This window comes from Carcharhinus amblyrhynchos, chromosome 4 (assembly GCF_965287045.1).
Source record: "Carcharhinus amblyrhynchos chromosome 4, sCarAmb.v2.hapA, whole genome shotgun sequence".
In the NCBI taxonomy this organism is placed as follows: domain Eukaryota; kingdom Metazoa; phylum Chordata; class Chondrichthyes; order Carcharhiniformes; family Carcharhinidae; genus Carcharhinus; species Carcharhinus amblyrhynchos.
The window spans coordinates 61125377-61140014 of record NC_137327.1 but is presented as its reverse complement, the minus strand read 5'-3'; the positions used below and the strand labels follow the sequence as shown (position 1 = coordinate 61140014).

The window sequence follows — 14638 nt, the reverse complement described above, 5'->3', positions numbered from 1 at the left end:
AGATACTAGTTACCAGGGTCTCTACGTGTTATGGAATCTCAAGAATTTACCTCATGATGAAATCATGTGAATTGATATCTGCTCCATAATGAGACTGATGTAAGTTTCCAGAATTCCCGACAACAGCACACCGCCGACACCGGGAACGGTTCCATGAGCTGTATGGGTTCTCTCCGGGCACAATGAGGAAAAGTTTTGACAAAACATCCTTTAGGTTGTGCGGTTTGAATTGTGGCTGAAGCATCTAGAAAGAACAGCAGAGGAAAAAGGACATAATGAGGTTTAAAATAAAGCAGATGAAAAACCTGACTAATGTGCTTTAGTAAGAGTGAAAAGCCACTCCATTTGTCAAACTCTCTCATCCAGCTGTGATTCAATTCTAGTGTCAACCCTCTCATTATACACCCAATGTATTTATTTAGTTCTCTCTTTTTCAGACACACACACAAGCTTCCATTGTACAATAGGAACCTTTACTGCAAATGCCAAAACAGCTGTGAAGGAGGAAAATATACTTTTTGTTTCCCTAATTAATCAAACACAGAAACATCTGATTGCAATAGGACTGCCAGTCACTGGTCTATACTGCAATGTAACCCTGTCCAAGCATTTACAGTAGTATACAGTCACACTTCAATCATGCACATTATTCATTCCATCCAAATGGATCTGAATCCAATCCACAGCTTTCAATATGGATAGAAATATAGACACATGGGTGTAAATCTAATCCAGGGGTTCAGATGGTTTAAAAGAGAATAATGGATACCTGGAAGTGAGTTACTGACTGGAATCTAATTATATAGGATTTAAACAAAAAAATGTGGCATGAAACAGACTATTGGAACTACCAGTCTGTTTTTGTGCCTATTTTCCACAAGTAGTTGTTCTAAACCTCAGTCCATTCTTTTCCCATATTCGTTTATACTGCCTCCTTTCAACTATCTATTTATTATTGAATGTCTGTGGTCCAATCCCTAACTTTGCTAGTGCATATCACAGCCTCACACTCCAATGTGCAAAAACATTTCTGCTCTTTGAATCAGAATTACAGAATTGTTACTATTTGTCCTAAAACTCTTGTATTTAGGAGTTTAGATGTCTTATGACAATGATTGACACTGAAGTGATTATAGGATGGCGTCCAATCATAAACCACAAGACGGGTATAATGTTTTAGAACAATGAGTCTTCATGTCAGTTGTATCCCAGCGAATGAAAGGAAAAAGCTAGACAGTGTAAAAGTGCCTTAACTCTCTGACACCTCACTCTCAATCTTCTTTCGCTCTTTTGAATCTAATGATATTTCTGGTAATCCATTTACCTCATTTACTCCTTTTCAGCCTTATTGGTACCCTGTAGGATGGAAAATGGCCTTTCGGAAGTTATTTAAAAAAATTTTTTTTTACAAACTCTGCATATGCGGCTTAACAGGTGCAACGGCTTGGCTTGGGTTTATTTGTACATTGAGCACAGAACAGAACATCTGCCATTGGAACTTTCATTCTCTAGGGCAATGAAACGTGAGCTCATCCTTCTCTCTAGTGATATTATCCACACAGATAATCACATTAGGCACATGGCTCATATTATTCAATGTTGAATTTAGCCATCAGTCAAGAACCTGCCCCTTCATATCTGCAGAAGAATCCTTGCAATTTACAAGAGAAAAGTAACAATCAAAGTTGGGGGTAAAATGTTGATTCAAGGATTTATCTCCTAATTGTTGGGCTAAAAAAAATGTTTTAGGGCTTTACACATTCTCAGGATGCTGCAAAGCACTTCACAACCAATGAGTTGCTTTTGAAGTCCAGTTACTTTTCTATAGACAAAATACAATGTTTATCAGGACTACTTCTCCACACTCAGCAATTTTCCATTTGTAGGACAAATCCAACCTGGCAAATTACTACTCCTTCAGTCTAGTCTTGATCGTCAGTGAAGTGATGGAAGGGGTCATCAACAGTGCTATTAAACAGCACCTGATCAGCAATAACCTGCAGTGATGCCGACTTTGGGTATGCCACAGTCACTCAGCTCCTGACCTCATTACAACCTTGGTTCAAATATGGACAAAAGAGCTGAGTTCCAGAGGTGAGATAAGAGTGACAGCCCTTGACATCAAGGCCGCATTCAACCAAGTGAGGTATCAAGGAGGCCTACCAAAATTGAGTCAATGGGTGTCAGGGGGCAAACTCTCTGCTGATTGGAGTCAAACCTGACACTTAGGAAGATGAGTATGGTTGTGGTGGGTCAGTCACCTCAGCTCCAGGACATCTCTGTAGGTGTCCTTTAGGGTACTGCCCTAGGCCCAACCATCTTCAGCTGTTTCATCAATGACCTTCCTTCCATCATATGGTCAGAAGTGGGGATGTTTGCCGATGACTGTACAATGTTCGGCACTATTCGCAACTCCTCAGATACTGAAGCAGTCCATGTTCAAATGCAGTATGACGTGGATAATATCCAGGCTTGGGCTGTCAAGTAACAAACAACATCCATGCCACATAAAAGCCAGGCAATGGTCATCACCAGTAAGAGACAATCTAACCAGCATCCTTTGACATTCAGTGGTGATATCTTCACTGAATTCCTTACTGTCAACACCCCTGGGGTTACCATTGACCAGAAACTCAACTGGATTTGTCACATAAACACAATAGTGAAAAGAGCAGATCAGAGGCTAAGAATACTATGGTGAATAACTTATCTCCTGACTCCTCAAAGCCTGTGCATCATCTACAAGGCATATGTTATGGAATACTCCCATTTGCCTGGATGGGTCCAGCTCCAACAACAATCAAGAAGCTCAACATCACCCAGGATAAAGCAGATCACTTAATTGGCCCCACATCCATCCCCTCTATCACTGACACTCAGTAGCAACCATGTGTACTATCCACAAGATGCACCACAGAAATTTACCAAAGATCCTTAGACTGCACCTTCCAAACCCATGACCTCTTCCATTTAGAAGGACAAAAGCAACAGATAAATGGGAACACCACTACCTGCAAGTTCCCCTCCAAACCACTCACCATCCTGACCTGGAAATATCATTGTGGGTCAACCCACTGCACGTGGACTGCAGTGTTTCACCACCTTCTCAAGGGCAAACAGGGATGGACAATAAATGCTGATCAGCCAGCGACACCCATGTCCCATGAATAAATAAAACCACAAATGGCAGCAGTGAGTAGATTGATCTTTTCCATTCGTTTAAGAGTTTTCAGTTGGGTAACTTTCAGATGAAATGCATTCAAAGCAATGCAAAGACAACATGAAGTGACAACATGGAAGACACTAACCATTGCTTATTGCCTAGATTGTTAATTTTCTCAATATTTGCTGCACTAGCTGATCTCCTATGGTGTTGCTCACAAATAATCTGGAGAACAGTTGTGACATCTTGAAATTGCAAAAGAGCTGAGTTTGCTCCAGTTTTTCTCTTAAAGACCATTGCTCATGTAAAGCTTTATGCATAGTGTAAATTGACAAACACTGAAATCAATCAGATCTTAACTGATGAAGGATTTTTTTCCTGTAGATGTACAGTAGTTTATAAATACCAGGCTCTGCAGAAGGTCAGGAAAGCTATAGGAAAAGATGTTCTTTTCTTATACTTTTCACACTTTGAGGTCTGGAAGTAATTTGTGAAATGTTACAGATGGAGCTAGACAAAAGTGCTTGGCTTTTCCTGTAAAAGCAGCAGGAGATAGAATGTTGACTTTTGTTTTGGTGGGAGGGAAAGGTTCTGCCAGTTGCCTGCTGGAATTCTGATGGGCAGAGGTGGATTCATAATGAAATACACTCTGCCTAGGCCTGACCAATGGGGAGCCCCATGCTGGACCCGGTTGTCGGCTTGACATGATTAGAAAGTCGACAATTAGCACTAGCATCCAGTTGGAGGCCAATTGATCTGCATTTACTGCTGATAGGCTCAGGCAAATGAAACCACAAGGCGAAAGAGAGACACGGCAGGAGGTTGTGATGAAGGAAGCTGCTGAGGTTTGTGTGAGCAGAACAGATGCCAGCCGGCAGGCCAACAACACCCACACGACACTCTGTAAACAAACCACAAGGAGCCAAGCAGATTTGCGTCAGGTACTGTCAGCAGAGGGGACCCAGGCAAACGAGTGGCTGTAATGTTGGAAATGCAGCAGCCAACTTGAGCAAATGCAAGAACTTATCAGTTTTAGTGATTTTACTGAGGAAAATACGTTGACCAGAATGTGAGAAAAACTTTCCCATTCTCCTTCAACATAGTTTCAAGGCATCCTTAATATCGATCTGACCAGGCAGGTGATTTTGGTTTTAATGTCTTCTGGAAAGACAGCAGCAATCCTTCAATACAGCACTGAAGTGCTCACCTGGACTATGGGCTCAAGTCTCTGGAATGAGCCTTGAAACCACAACCATCTGATTCAGAGGTAAGAAACATTGTTACCATGGAATCTGACATCTGGTTTATTCATCACCCTCTGCTAATCCTGCTTCTATCATCATAACGATTGACAAAGTGATGTTTGTTATGAAGCTGCCACTATTTGAGACGCTGAGGAACACTTGTGTGGATTACAGCTCTCCTCTCTCTCAGTAGCTATTTGCCACAAATCCAGGCTGGATCTCACATGTAAGCCAAAAGAGGAGCTTCCATTTGCATGCCCTAGAAGCTGAGTCATTAACGTGACTGGTTTAGACATGGTTATATTCAGGCTTCTTCTACTTTGGAACTTTTCTATAACTGCTGGAAATCAAGACAAAGGCCAGAATTTTAGCAGCACATCTGCCTCGATTCAGAGGGCAGGTGAGGCTTGGAGAACAGCATTCTCCATTGGTCTCATGTGACCAATGCAGGATCACGTGAACTTCGGGCGGACATGCCGGTAAAATTCTGCCCCAAGTCTTTGATTACTCCTTCTCAATGTGCTCCTTCAGAACAATGTGTTCAAAGTAAAGAACATAAGAAATCGGAGCAGGAGTAGGCATCTAGCCCTTCGAGCCTGCCCTGCCATTCAATAAGATCATGGCTGATCTGACAGTGGTTCAGTTCCACTTACCCACCTGTTCCCCATAACCCTTAATTCCCTTATTGGTCAAAAGTCTATCTGTGACTTAAACATATTCAACGAGGTAGCTTCCAACGCTTCAATGGGCAGAGAATTCCAGAGATTCACTACCCTCTGGGAGAAGAACTTCCTCCTCAACTCAGTTCTAAACTGACCCCCCTCCCTTATTTTGAGGCTGTGACCCCTAGTTCTTGTTTCCTTTCTAAGTGGAAAGAATCTCTCTGCCTCTACCCTATCTAGCCCCTTCATTATCTTATATGTCTCTAATAAGAACATCCCTCAGCCTTCTAAACTCCAACAAGAACAGGCCTAATCTACTCAATCTCTCCTCATAAGATAACCCCCTCATCTCTGGTATCACCGTGAACTTTCTCTGTACTCCCTCCAAGGCCAATATCTTTTGCAAATAAAGGGACCAAAATTGCACACAGTACTCTACTTGCGGCCTCACCAGTACCTTGTACAATTGCAGCAAGATCTCCCTGCTTTTATATTCCATTCCCCTTGCGATAAAGGCCAACATTCCATTCGCCTTCTTGATCACCTGCTGCACCTGCAGACTGAGTTTTTGCGATTCATGCACAAGGACTCCCAGATCCCTCTGCACAGTAGCATGTTGTAATTTTTCACTGTTTAAATAATAGTCCATTTTACTATTATTCCTTCCAAAGTGGATAACCTCACACTTGCCAACGTTATACTCCATCTGCCAGATCCTCGCCCACTCACTCAGCCTATCCAAATCTCTCTGCAGACTTTCCGTGTCATAGAACATAGAACATAGAACATTACAGCGCAGAACAGGCCCTTCGGCCCACGATGTTGCGCCGACCAATTAAAAAACAATGACCCTCTAACCTAAATCAAACCCTTACCATCCATAAACCTATCCACGGATCTCTTAAACGCCCCCAAACTAGGCGCAATTACAACTGCAGCAGGCAGGGCATTCCAATCCCTCACCACCCTCTCGGTAAAGAACCTACCCCTGACATCCGTCCTATAACTACCACCCCTTAATTTAAAGCTATGCCCCCTCGTGCTAGCTTTTTCCATCCGAGGAAAAAGGCTATCACTGTCCACCCTATCTAAACCTCTAATCATCTTATATGTTTCAATAAGGTCCCCTCGTAGCCGCCTTCTTTCTAACGAAAACAACCTCAAATCCCTCAGTCTCTCCTCATAGGACCTCCCCTCCATACCAGGCAACATCCTGGTAAACCTCCTCTGCACCCTCTCCAAAGCCTCCACATCCTTCCTATAATGTGGGGACCAGAACTGCACACAATACTCCAAGTGCGGCCGCACCAGAGTTTTGTACAGTTGCAACATGACGCTGCGGCTCCTAAATTCAATCCCCCTACCAATAAACGCCAAGACACCGTATGCCTTCCTAACAACCCTATCTACTTGATTCCCAACTTTCAGGGATCTATGTACACATACACCTAGATCCCTCTGTTCATCCACACTATTCAGAGTCCTACCGTTAGCCCTATACTCTACACATCCGTTATTCCTGCACACAATCGTGTCCTCCACACAATTCATTTTCCCACTCATCTTTGTGTCATCAGCAAACTATGTTACCCTACACTCGGTCTCCTCCTCCAGGTCGTCTATGTATATGGTAAACAGTTGAGGCCCCAGCACCAATCCCTGCGGTACGCTACTAGTCACCAAATGTCAACCAGAAAAGCACCCATTTATTCCAACTCTCTGCTTCCTGATAACCAATCCTCAATCCACGCTAACACTTTACCCCCAATTCTGCGTACCTTAATCTTCTGCAGCAAAGTTGGCATTGCCTGGAATGCCCAGTATTAATTAAAATGAGACCAAATGGGGAGTTTTTTTGCATCTTCCAATTAGTATATGTAAAATAAGAAGGAACACACATCCCTTATAAAGTTCAAGATTCAGCCAATTATTCCTCAAGCTTCAATCTCTTCATGACAACCATGGAGGCACTAAGCCCAGACTTATGAAAACTGACAAAAACAGTGCAGTTAGATTTTCATTCAGCTTTGCAAAATTCCATTATCTCATTAAAATTAAAGCCTGCTCCAACCAGAAACGTAGCCAGTTTCTTTTTGATTGCAGCATTTGGTAAGCCAAATAGCAAGATACCTTCTGGTCTCACCGCATAGGCTACAGCTTATTGTAGATTTGAGCGCTCAAATAGAATCCTGCTCTCTAGCTTCAGAATGGCAGCTCTGAGGTGAGTCAGTGGTTCTTGCTGCCGATCTCCAAACACCATTACTTGTATTTGTCCAGTTTACAAACCATAATGGAGGTCAGAATCCAACCTTCATTCCTTACTATGAGGCATTAGTCACAGTAGCTAACTAGTAAAAAGGCAAAAACATGGCATCATGTTAACAGAGACTGCTAAAGGGCCTGTAGACAGGAGCCTTCCCATTGTGCAGATAATTATAGATCAACTTTAGAAGAGTCCAGTGCCTTTAAGAAGAAAAGCAACAATGCACGTTTTTAATGAACTCTTAAAAATGTCAGTCATTGGATTTCCGGTGCTGGCTGTGTGGCTTACTGGTTTATTTAGCAGCATAAGGCTTTCATTTGGAGAAAACTGCAGATTAGGAAATGAGGTAACTGATCTGGGACCACTTATACATGTCCCAAGAAACTAATAGTACTGGCAGGAGAATCAGTTAAGAGGCAGCTCTCTGAAACATGGACGCATGATAAATAGGTCTGGGTGAGAAGAAGCTGACCTTTACTTAGAAAGGAGGGTTTTATATAAAGATGGCTAAAATTTGTGTTGAAGTGCCAGTCCATACATATCATGGATTCACCCTAATGAATCCCAATGTGCCTGGCTGAGTAAGTTTGGTGAGACATCCAGGTTTGTCAGCAGAGAAATGGAGGGAATATCAAAATAGCTGCTCAATTTTGAAAATTGAGATACTTGGATCAAATGCCAAGACCTCCCATAAGAGACACAGGTGATGATGGAAGGTATAGGACAGAAAATGAGAAATCAATAATTAATGATTAAATGGTACCAAGTTTGATTTTTAATATGTGAAAGCTATTTGAAGGAGAGGGAATTAACAGAGGTAAAGTCACAGAGCTCAGAAACAGGTCCACCATGTCCATGTCAACCAAAGTTAAAGTATCATAGCACTTGTACATATTGACTGACAATCCCATGGAAAGATCGGCGAAGAGCGCACTTACCCTTTCGGGGAAGTTGCCATCGACTCGGGGAATTTATGGTTAAATTTGGCACGATTTAACAAATCCTGCCTCTCTTCAGGCATCCTGAAATGAAACTAATTTTTCACGGATCTGTTCACGTTGTCTTTCATAAACACGTGTCAGTAGCTGACAGCTCAGACTGGCAGTTCTCCCACCATGTGCTCAGTGGCACAGAAGCGGAACTACTGACGGCAGGTGGCGAGGTAACTGTCTGTTGAATAAATGCATAACTTTGCCTGAAGCTATTACCCATCCTCTGATCCTGCCTGCATCTCTGTAACATTGCAATCTGCTATTAGAGATCATTTAGTGTCAGAATAAATTAGTTTCAGAGTTAGTGTTCGACGGATTACTCCTCACGCAACAGCAGCACCAAACGAGAAAGTGAAAGATGGAAAGGCCTGATCGGCTCTCGGAATCGCATTGGAATTGTGTCACAAGGGTCAGCTCGTCCAAGAAACAAGAGACGATGGCAAAGGGAAAATGCGCAAAACAACAAAGAAAAACCACAAAATTATTCCAACATCTTCTATAGTCACTTCCCCTTTCTCTAATTATCTCTTACCTCAGTCCTTTTGCCACAATAGACCCAGTAAAGTGGCAGCATGAAGCTGCACTGTTATGATTCATTATTGTGTAATCAATAACAGCTCACAGCTGCATATCATTGCGTGAATGAGAAACACAGAGAACAAGCTATTTGATAAAGGCTTTTAAACTCTTTATTAGAAAAGCTGCAGACAGAGTTCTGAATTAAAAATTCCTCCCCCTCTCCCTTCGCTACAATCAAGATAACGTTCAATGATCTGATTTGACTTACTGATTTTTCCTGCTTTCACATCTCTCAAGTTTGAAAGTAAACTTTGAACTGACTGGGATGGGGAATGGGAAAACTTTCTTTTCCAGGTACCCACTGTCTGCAGCACTCTCAAAACAGAAACACAATATGCTACAAAACAAGAATAGCTCCCTTCACTTTCGCCCCAAAATGTGGCATGACCTTGGATCAACATCCATACTGCAACATTCCTATTTCTCAAGTCAACTGCTCTTTAACCTCTCTGAGTTTGCCAGATGAATAATGATTAGCAAAAATAAACAGTACCTGCTGGAGAAATTCAGCAGGCCTGACAGCATCTGTAGATAGAAAATAGAGCCAACATTTCAAGTCTTGATGACCTTTCAGCAAAGCAAAACATTGGCTCTATTCTCTCTCCACAGATGCTGTCAGACCTGCTGAGATTTTCTGTTTTTGTTTCGGATTCCAGCATCCACAGTATTTTGCCTTTATCAGAGCGATGATTAATTTGGGGCATGAATTTTGGTTGACCTCATGTTTATGGAGGGTAGAATGTGATATTCCATTGGAATAGTCAAGTCTAGAATTAGCAAAGGCATGGATGAGGATTTCATCATTAGATGAACTAAGACAGAGACGGAGCCAAGTGATATTACAGGGGGAGGGGAGGGGGGAGGCGGGGGTGGAGGCTGTAATAGGCAGTCTTTGTGAATAGGAGGTTTTTGAGTTTTTGGAGGTCGTCTTAGGTCAAATATAAGAGTTGTTCGTCCATCATCATCGATGAGAACCTCGACACCATTAGCCATTTTGAGGCTGGTTGCGGTGTGTCCGAAGATGACTGGTGAGGCCAATTTGGGCACGGAATGTCCTGGCACATTTTGGACAGACTTGTGTAGACACTATAGTTGTTGCGCTGATGGCTCTGGATTTGTGCAGCTCGCGCTTAAGTTGTGCTTCAACAATAGACTTTGCTTCATGATCTTGACAGCCTTTGTGGATGAGGCAGCGCCAGTAGGGCGGTTTTGTGCCAGCATTTCCCAAGTGGTCGTGTCTATGTCAAGCGACTTCAGGAGGCCTTGAGTGTGTCTTTGAAATGTTTCTTCTGCCCTCCATGTGAGCGTCTTCCAGCAGAGAGTTCCCCAAAAAGGAGCTGCTTGGGTATGCGCTTGTCTGACATGCGGATGACATGACCTGCCCACCGGGTCTGTGCTCTCATCAGCAGTGTATGGACTAATGGTAGACTTGCTCTAGAGAGAACTTCAGTGTCTGGTACTTTGTCTTGCCATTGCTTGCGTAATATTCTGCGAAGACAAGTCATGTGGAAATGATTGAGCTGTCTTGCATGCCTTCGATACACAGTCCACGTTTCACAGGCATACAGGAGGGTAGTGAGTACCGCGGTGCTGTAGACGTTCAGTTTTTTTGCTGGGCTGATTCCTCGATGTTCCCATACAGTGGAGCGCAATCTACTGAAAGCAGAACTTGCCTTTGCTATTCTGCAGTTAACTTCGGTATCAATAGTCACTGCTTGGGAGAGGGTGCTGCCAAGATAAGTGAACTGGGGTACTGCCTGTAGTTTCTGCCCTTTGATTGTGATTATGGGTTCTGTGTACGGTGCATGAGGAGCAGGCAGGTGCATGACTTTGGTCTTTTTAATGTTGATGGTGAGTCCAAAGTTGTCACAAGCTGTGGAAAATTTGTCCATACTGACTTGCATCTCTTGCTCTGAGCCAGCATACAGGGTGCAGTCATCAGCAAAGAGAAAATCTCTCAGAACAGTCTCTTTCACTTTGGTAATAGATTGAAGTCTCCTCAGGTTGAAGAGCTTCCCATCCATTCTGTACTTGAGGGTGATTCCAGCAACACTGTCCTGGAAGGCATCATTCAGCATGGCAGTAAACATCATGCTGAACAGTATGGGTGTGAGCACACAGCCTTGTTTGACACCACTGGTGACTGGGAATGCCTCTAAGGATTCTCCGCTATCTAGTATACTGGCCATCATGCCATTGTGGAACTGGCGTACCATCTGAATGAATTTGGCGGGGGGCAGCCGAAATTTGACATGATCCTCCACAGGCCTTGTTGGCTTACAGTGTTGAAGGCTTTCGCAAGATCAAAAAAGGTTGTATAGAGCTCGCGATTCTGCTCCTGAAGTTGGCATGCAGCAAAAATCATGTCAATAGTCCCACGACCTTTGCGGAAGCCACACTGTGACTCTGGAAGCAGGCCCAGCTCCAGATGAGTGACCAGACAATTTAGCAGGACTCTTGCGAGGGTTTTTCCTGTGATGGAGAGCAGCGAGATTCCTCGGTAGTTGTCGCATACTTGCCGATTGCCCTTCCTCTTGTAGAGGTGTATGATGGAAGTATCTTTAAGTTCCTGAGGAATGGATCCTTGCTTCCAAAAGGACTGGAACAACTCGGTGAGATTCTCGATAAGTGCAGGAGCAGCAGCTTTATAGATCTCTGTGGGTATGGCATCTGCCCCTGGGGCTTTGCCACTGGATAGCTGGCTGACAGCTTTCGTCACTTCGGCTACTACCGGTGGGTCAGCCATGGTGCTGTTGATATCAACCTGGGGAATCCTGTCTATTGTCTCATCATTAATAGATGACGGTCAGTTGAGGATGGCTTCAAAGTGTTCAGCTCATCTCTGAAGGATCTGAGCCTTCTCTGTAATGAGAGTTGTACCATCTGTACTCAGGAACAAAGAACAAAGAACAACACAGCACGGGAAACAGGCTCTTCGGCCCAACGAGCCCGCGCCGCCATTTTAACATTGTTAGTGCCCTCTTCTACCTACGACTTCTGTCTATGCCGGTTGGACTCCACAATAAAGGAAGCATAACCAGATTGAGGGACGACTAATTTAGGGACAATTTGTTAACACCAGTCAGCCTAAGAGCACATTTTTGGGGTGTGGGAGGAAATCGGAGCACCCGGAAAAAACAACAGGGACTTGGGAAATGTGAGACATAAAACAATCAAGGTCCACCTTGTTCACATTTTACTATTCTGCCAATCATAATATCCAGCAATAATTGAGCTGTTAGCTAACCATTGCAATCAGTCTGTATCAATGTTTCTACAACACAGTCAGACATGAGGAAAACCCAGGTGATGGGGGAACTCCTGAGAGATTGAGGTCCGTAGACAGTGTTGAGGGCTTCATAGAACCGTTTCAAGTCGTTTTTGTCAGCGTATCCCTGTATTTCATCTGCCTTGGTGCTCAGCCAGGCATCCTGCATTTTACGCAGTTTATTCTGGACTGTCCTGCGAGCACTGGTAAAAGCATTTTTCTTGGCAGCTAAAGATGAGTCGTTCTGACAGGTCCGATGAAGACAGTGCTTTTCAACAAGTAGAGCCTGTAACTCCTCATCATTCTCATCAAACCAATCATGCTGCTTGCGGGTGGAGGGCCCGAGCATCTTCAGCACAGATGTATGGACAGCATCCCTGAAGTGTTCTCAGTCGTCCTCAGCCTGTGAGGTGTAGGTCAGCAAGCTTGATTTCTAAGTCTTCAGCCAGTGCTGAAGCTATATTGGGGTTCTTTAGCTTGGCCGCATTGATTCTTTTCATAACCTTGCTTCCTTGTGGTTGCCTCTTGGGTCTGATGCGGAGCCCCATTTTGGAGACAATGTGTCTGTGATCTGTCCAGCAGTCAGCACCAAACATGGCCTTGGTCACTCTGACATCCTGCCTGTCTTTTCTCCTGACAATGACATAGTCGATAAGATGCCAATATTTAGAGCGGGTGTGCATCAAGGAGGTCTTGTTATGGGTAGGCAGATGGAAGGTTGTGTTGGTGATGAGGAGGTCGTGTACTGCACAGGTCTTCATTAAGAGTAGGCCGTTACTGTTACACTTGCCCACTCCATGCCTCCCAATGACTCCCTGCCAGATTGCAGAGTCACATCCTACCATTGCATTGAAATTGCCAAGCAAGATCAGCTTGTCGGTACTGCTCACTGCTGATAGTAGGGTGTCTAGTTCTTCGTAGAACTTGTCTTTCATCTCGTTGGGGTTGTTCATTGTGGGGGCATAGGCACTGATCAGGATGGCTTGACTTCTGTTCTGTAGCAGAAGCTGTAATGTCATAAGCTGGTCGTTCACACCTTGTGTAGACTAGCAAGTTTCCGAACAAAGTGACTCCTGACGGCGAATACAACTCCAGCATCACGGCACTCATCGCTGCCACGACTGCTCCAGAAAAAAGTGTATTCACCTCCGGTTTCAGTCAACTGACCAACGTTGGCAAGACGAGTTTCACTCAGGGCTGCGATGTCAATGTTGTATCTTGCAAGCTCTCTGGCAACTAAGGCTGTTCTTCTCTCTGGTCTGTCTGCTGTAGGGTTGTTCAAAAGTGTGCGCACGTTCCAAGTGCCAATGGTGAGCTGTGTCACCTTGTGTTTTATTTTGTTTGTTTGACCGCAAGATGGGATCCCCGCCAACCGTGGTAAACTGGCCAGGGTGTAGTGAAGCAAGCAATGTTTAGGGCATCTTTTCTAGCCCATTCCTCGTTCTACGGACGTGAGCAGTGCGTTCCTGAAGAGGACTGCTCAGTCGCCCAGGTAGATGCCGAGTTCCACTGCTGCTTCGGTCAGCAGAAAACGACCATTAGACCTGAGCCGCCTGTGTGCAGGTCCGAGACAGCAGCTCCCAGTGTATGTACACCTGCTGCTTCGTTACTCGCCCATTGTCACAGGACTTCAAGGGTTGAACAGGACACTGATGATGATGGTGTCGAAACTAGCACTTGATTTGGATTAAAGTGAGGGAGAGTTGCACAACTTCAGCCTCACTCTCTCTTCCCAATTCCCATCTAAATCCAGTGGCAAGACAAGAGTCAAGACAGCTGGAGGTGGGACTAGACGCAGTGGATAACCAGGATGTCTTCTGTGTCTTGTCCTGCTCTTCGCGTTCCACGATGCTTGCAGAGACCGCCTTCTTGACTGTTGGATCTTCCATTGGTCTCGTCCGCTCAATCCGCCGAACTCTGTCTTCACATGCTGGGATAGACATCTCCCTATGTCACCAAGGGTTGCGACCTATCGGCTACGCTCACCTGGTTTAGCCGGCTTGTCAAAACCGTTGCCCAGGGTGTAGTCACTGACACACGCAAACAGCTACGGGGAGCCACAGGTGAGAGCTGAGTGCCAGGTGGGGACAAACGGTGGACAAACTGCCCTGAAAGGATGCGACATGTTTCCCCATCAAAAGGTGCTGCCCCTCCCTGACACCCCATACACGCCAGGTCAAATATAACACCAAGGTCATAAACAGTCTGCTTCACTCCAAGATAGTCATCAGGGCGAGGGATTGACACTCAAGATTAGAGTTTGTATCAGGGAGCAAAATCAATGGCTTTGGTCTTCCCCATACTTAGTTGAAGGCAATTTCTGCTCATCCATTACTAGATATTGGACATGCATTCTGAGGATTTGGAGACTGTAGAAGGATCAGGAGAATTGGTGATGAGGTAGAGCTGGGTGTCATGAATGTACATCTGGGACCCTCTTGTCGATCACAGAATCACAAAATTGTTA

At 44.4% G+C, this 14638-nt stretch overlaps 1 protein-coding gene across 5 annotated transcripts in view; it reads right to left on the bottom strand.

Moving 5' to 3' along the window:
* Positions 1 to 14638, bottom strand: part of st3gal2 (ST3 beta-galactoside alpha-2,3-sialyltransferase 2) — a 458059-nt gene that overhangs the window by 106984 nt on the left and 336437 nt on the right. For all 5 annotated transcript variants that reach the window (XM_080187249.1, XM_080187247.1, XM_080187252.1 and 2 more), the window contains one exon: positions 51 to 244. In XM_080187249.1, the coding sequence (XP_080043375.1) occupies positions 51 to 244 (194 nt within the window). The remainder of the gene's footprint in view (positions 1 to 50; positions 245 to 14638) is intronic.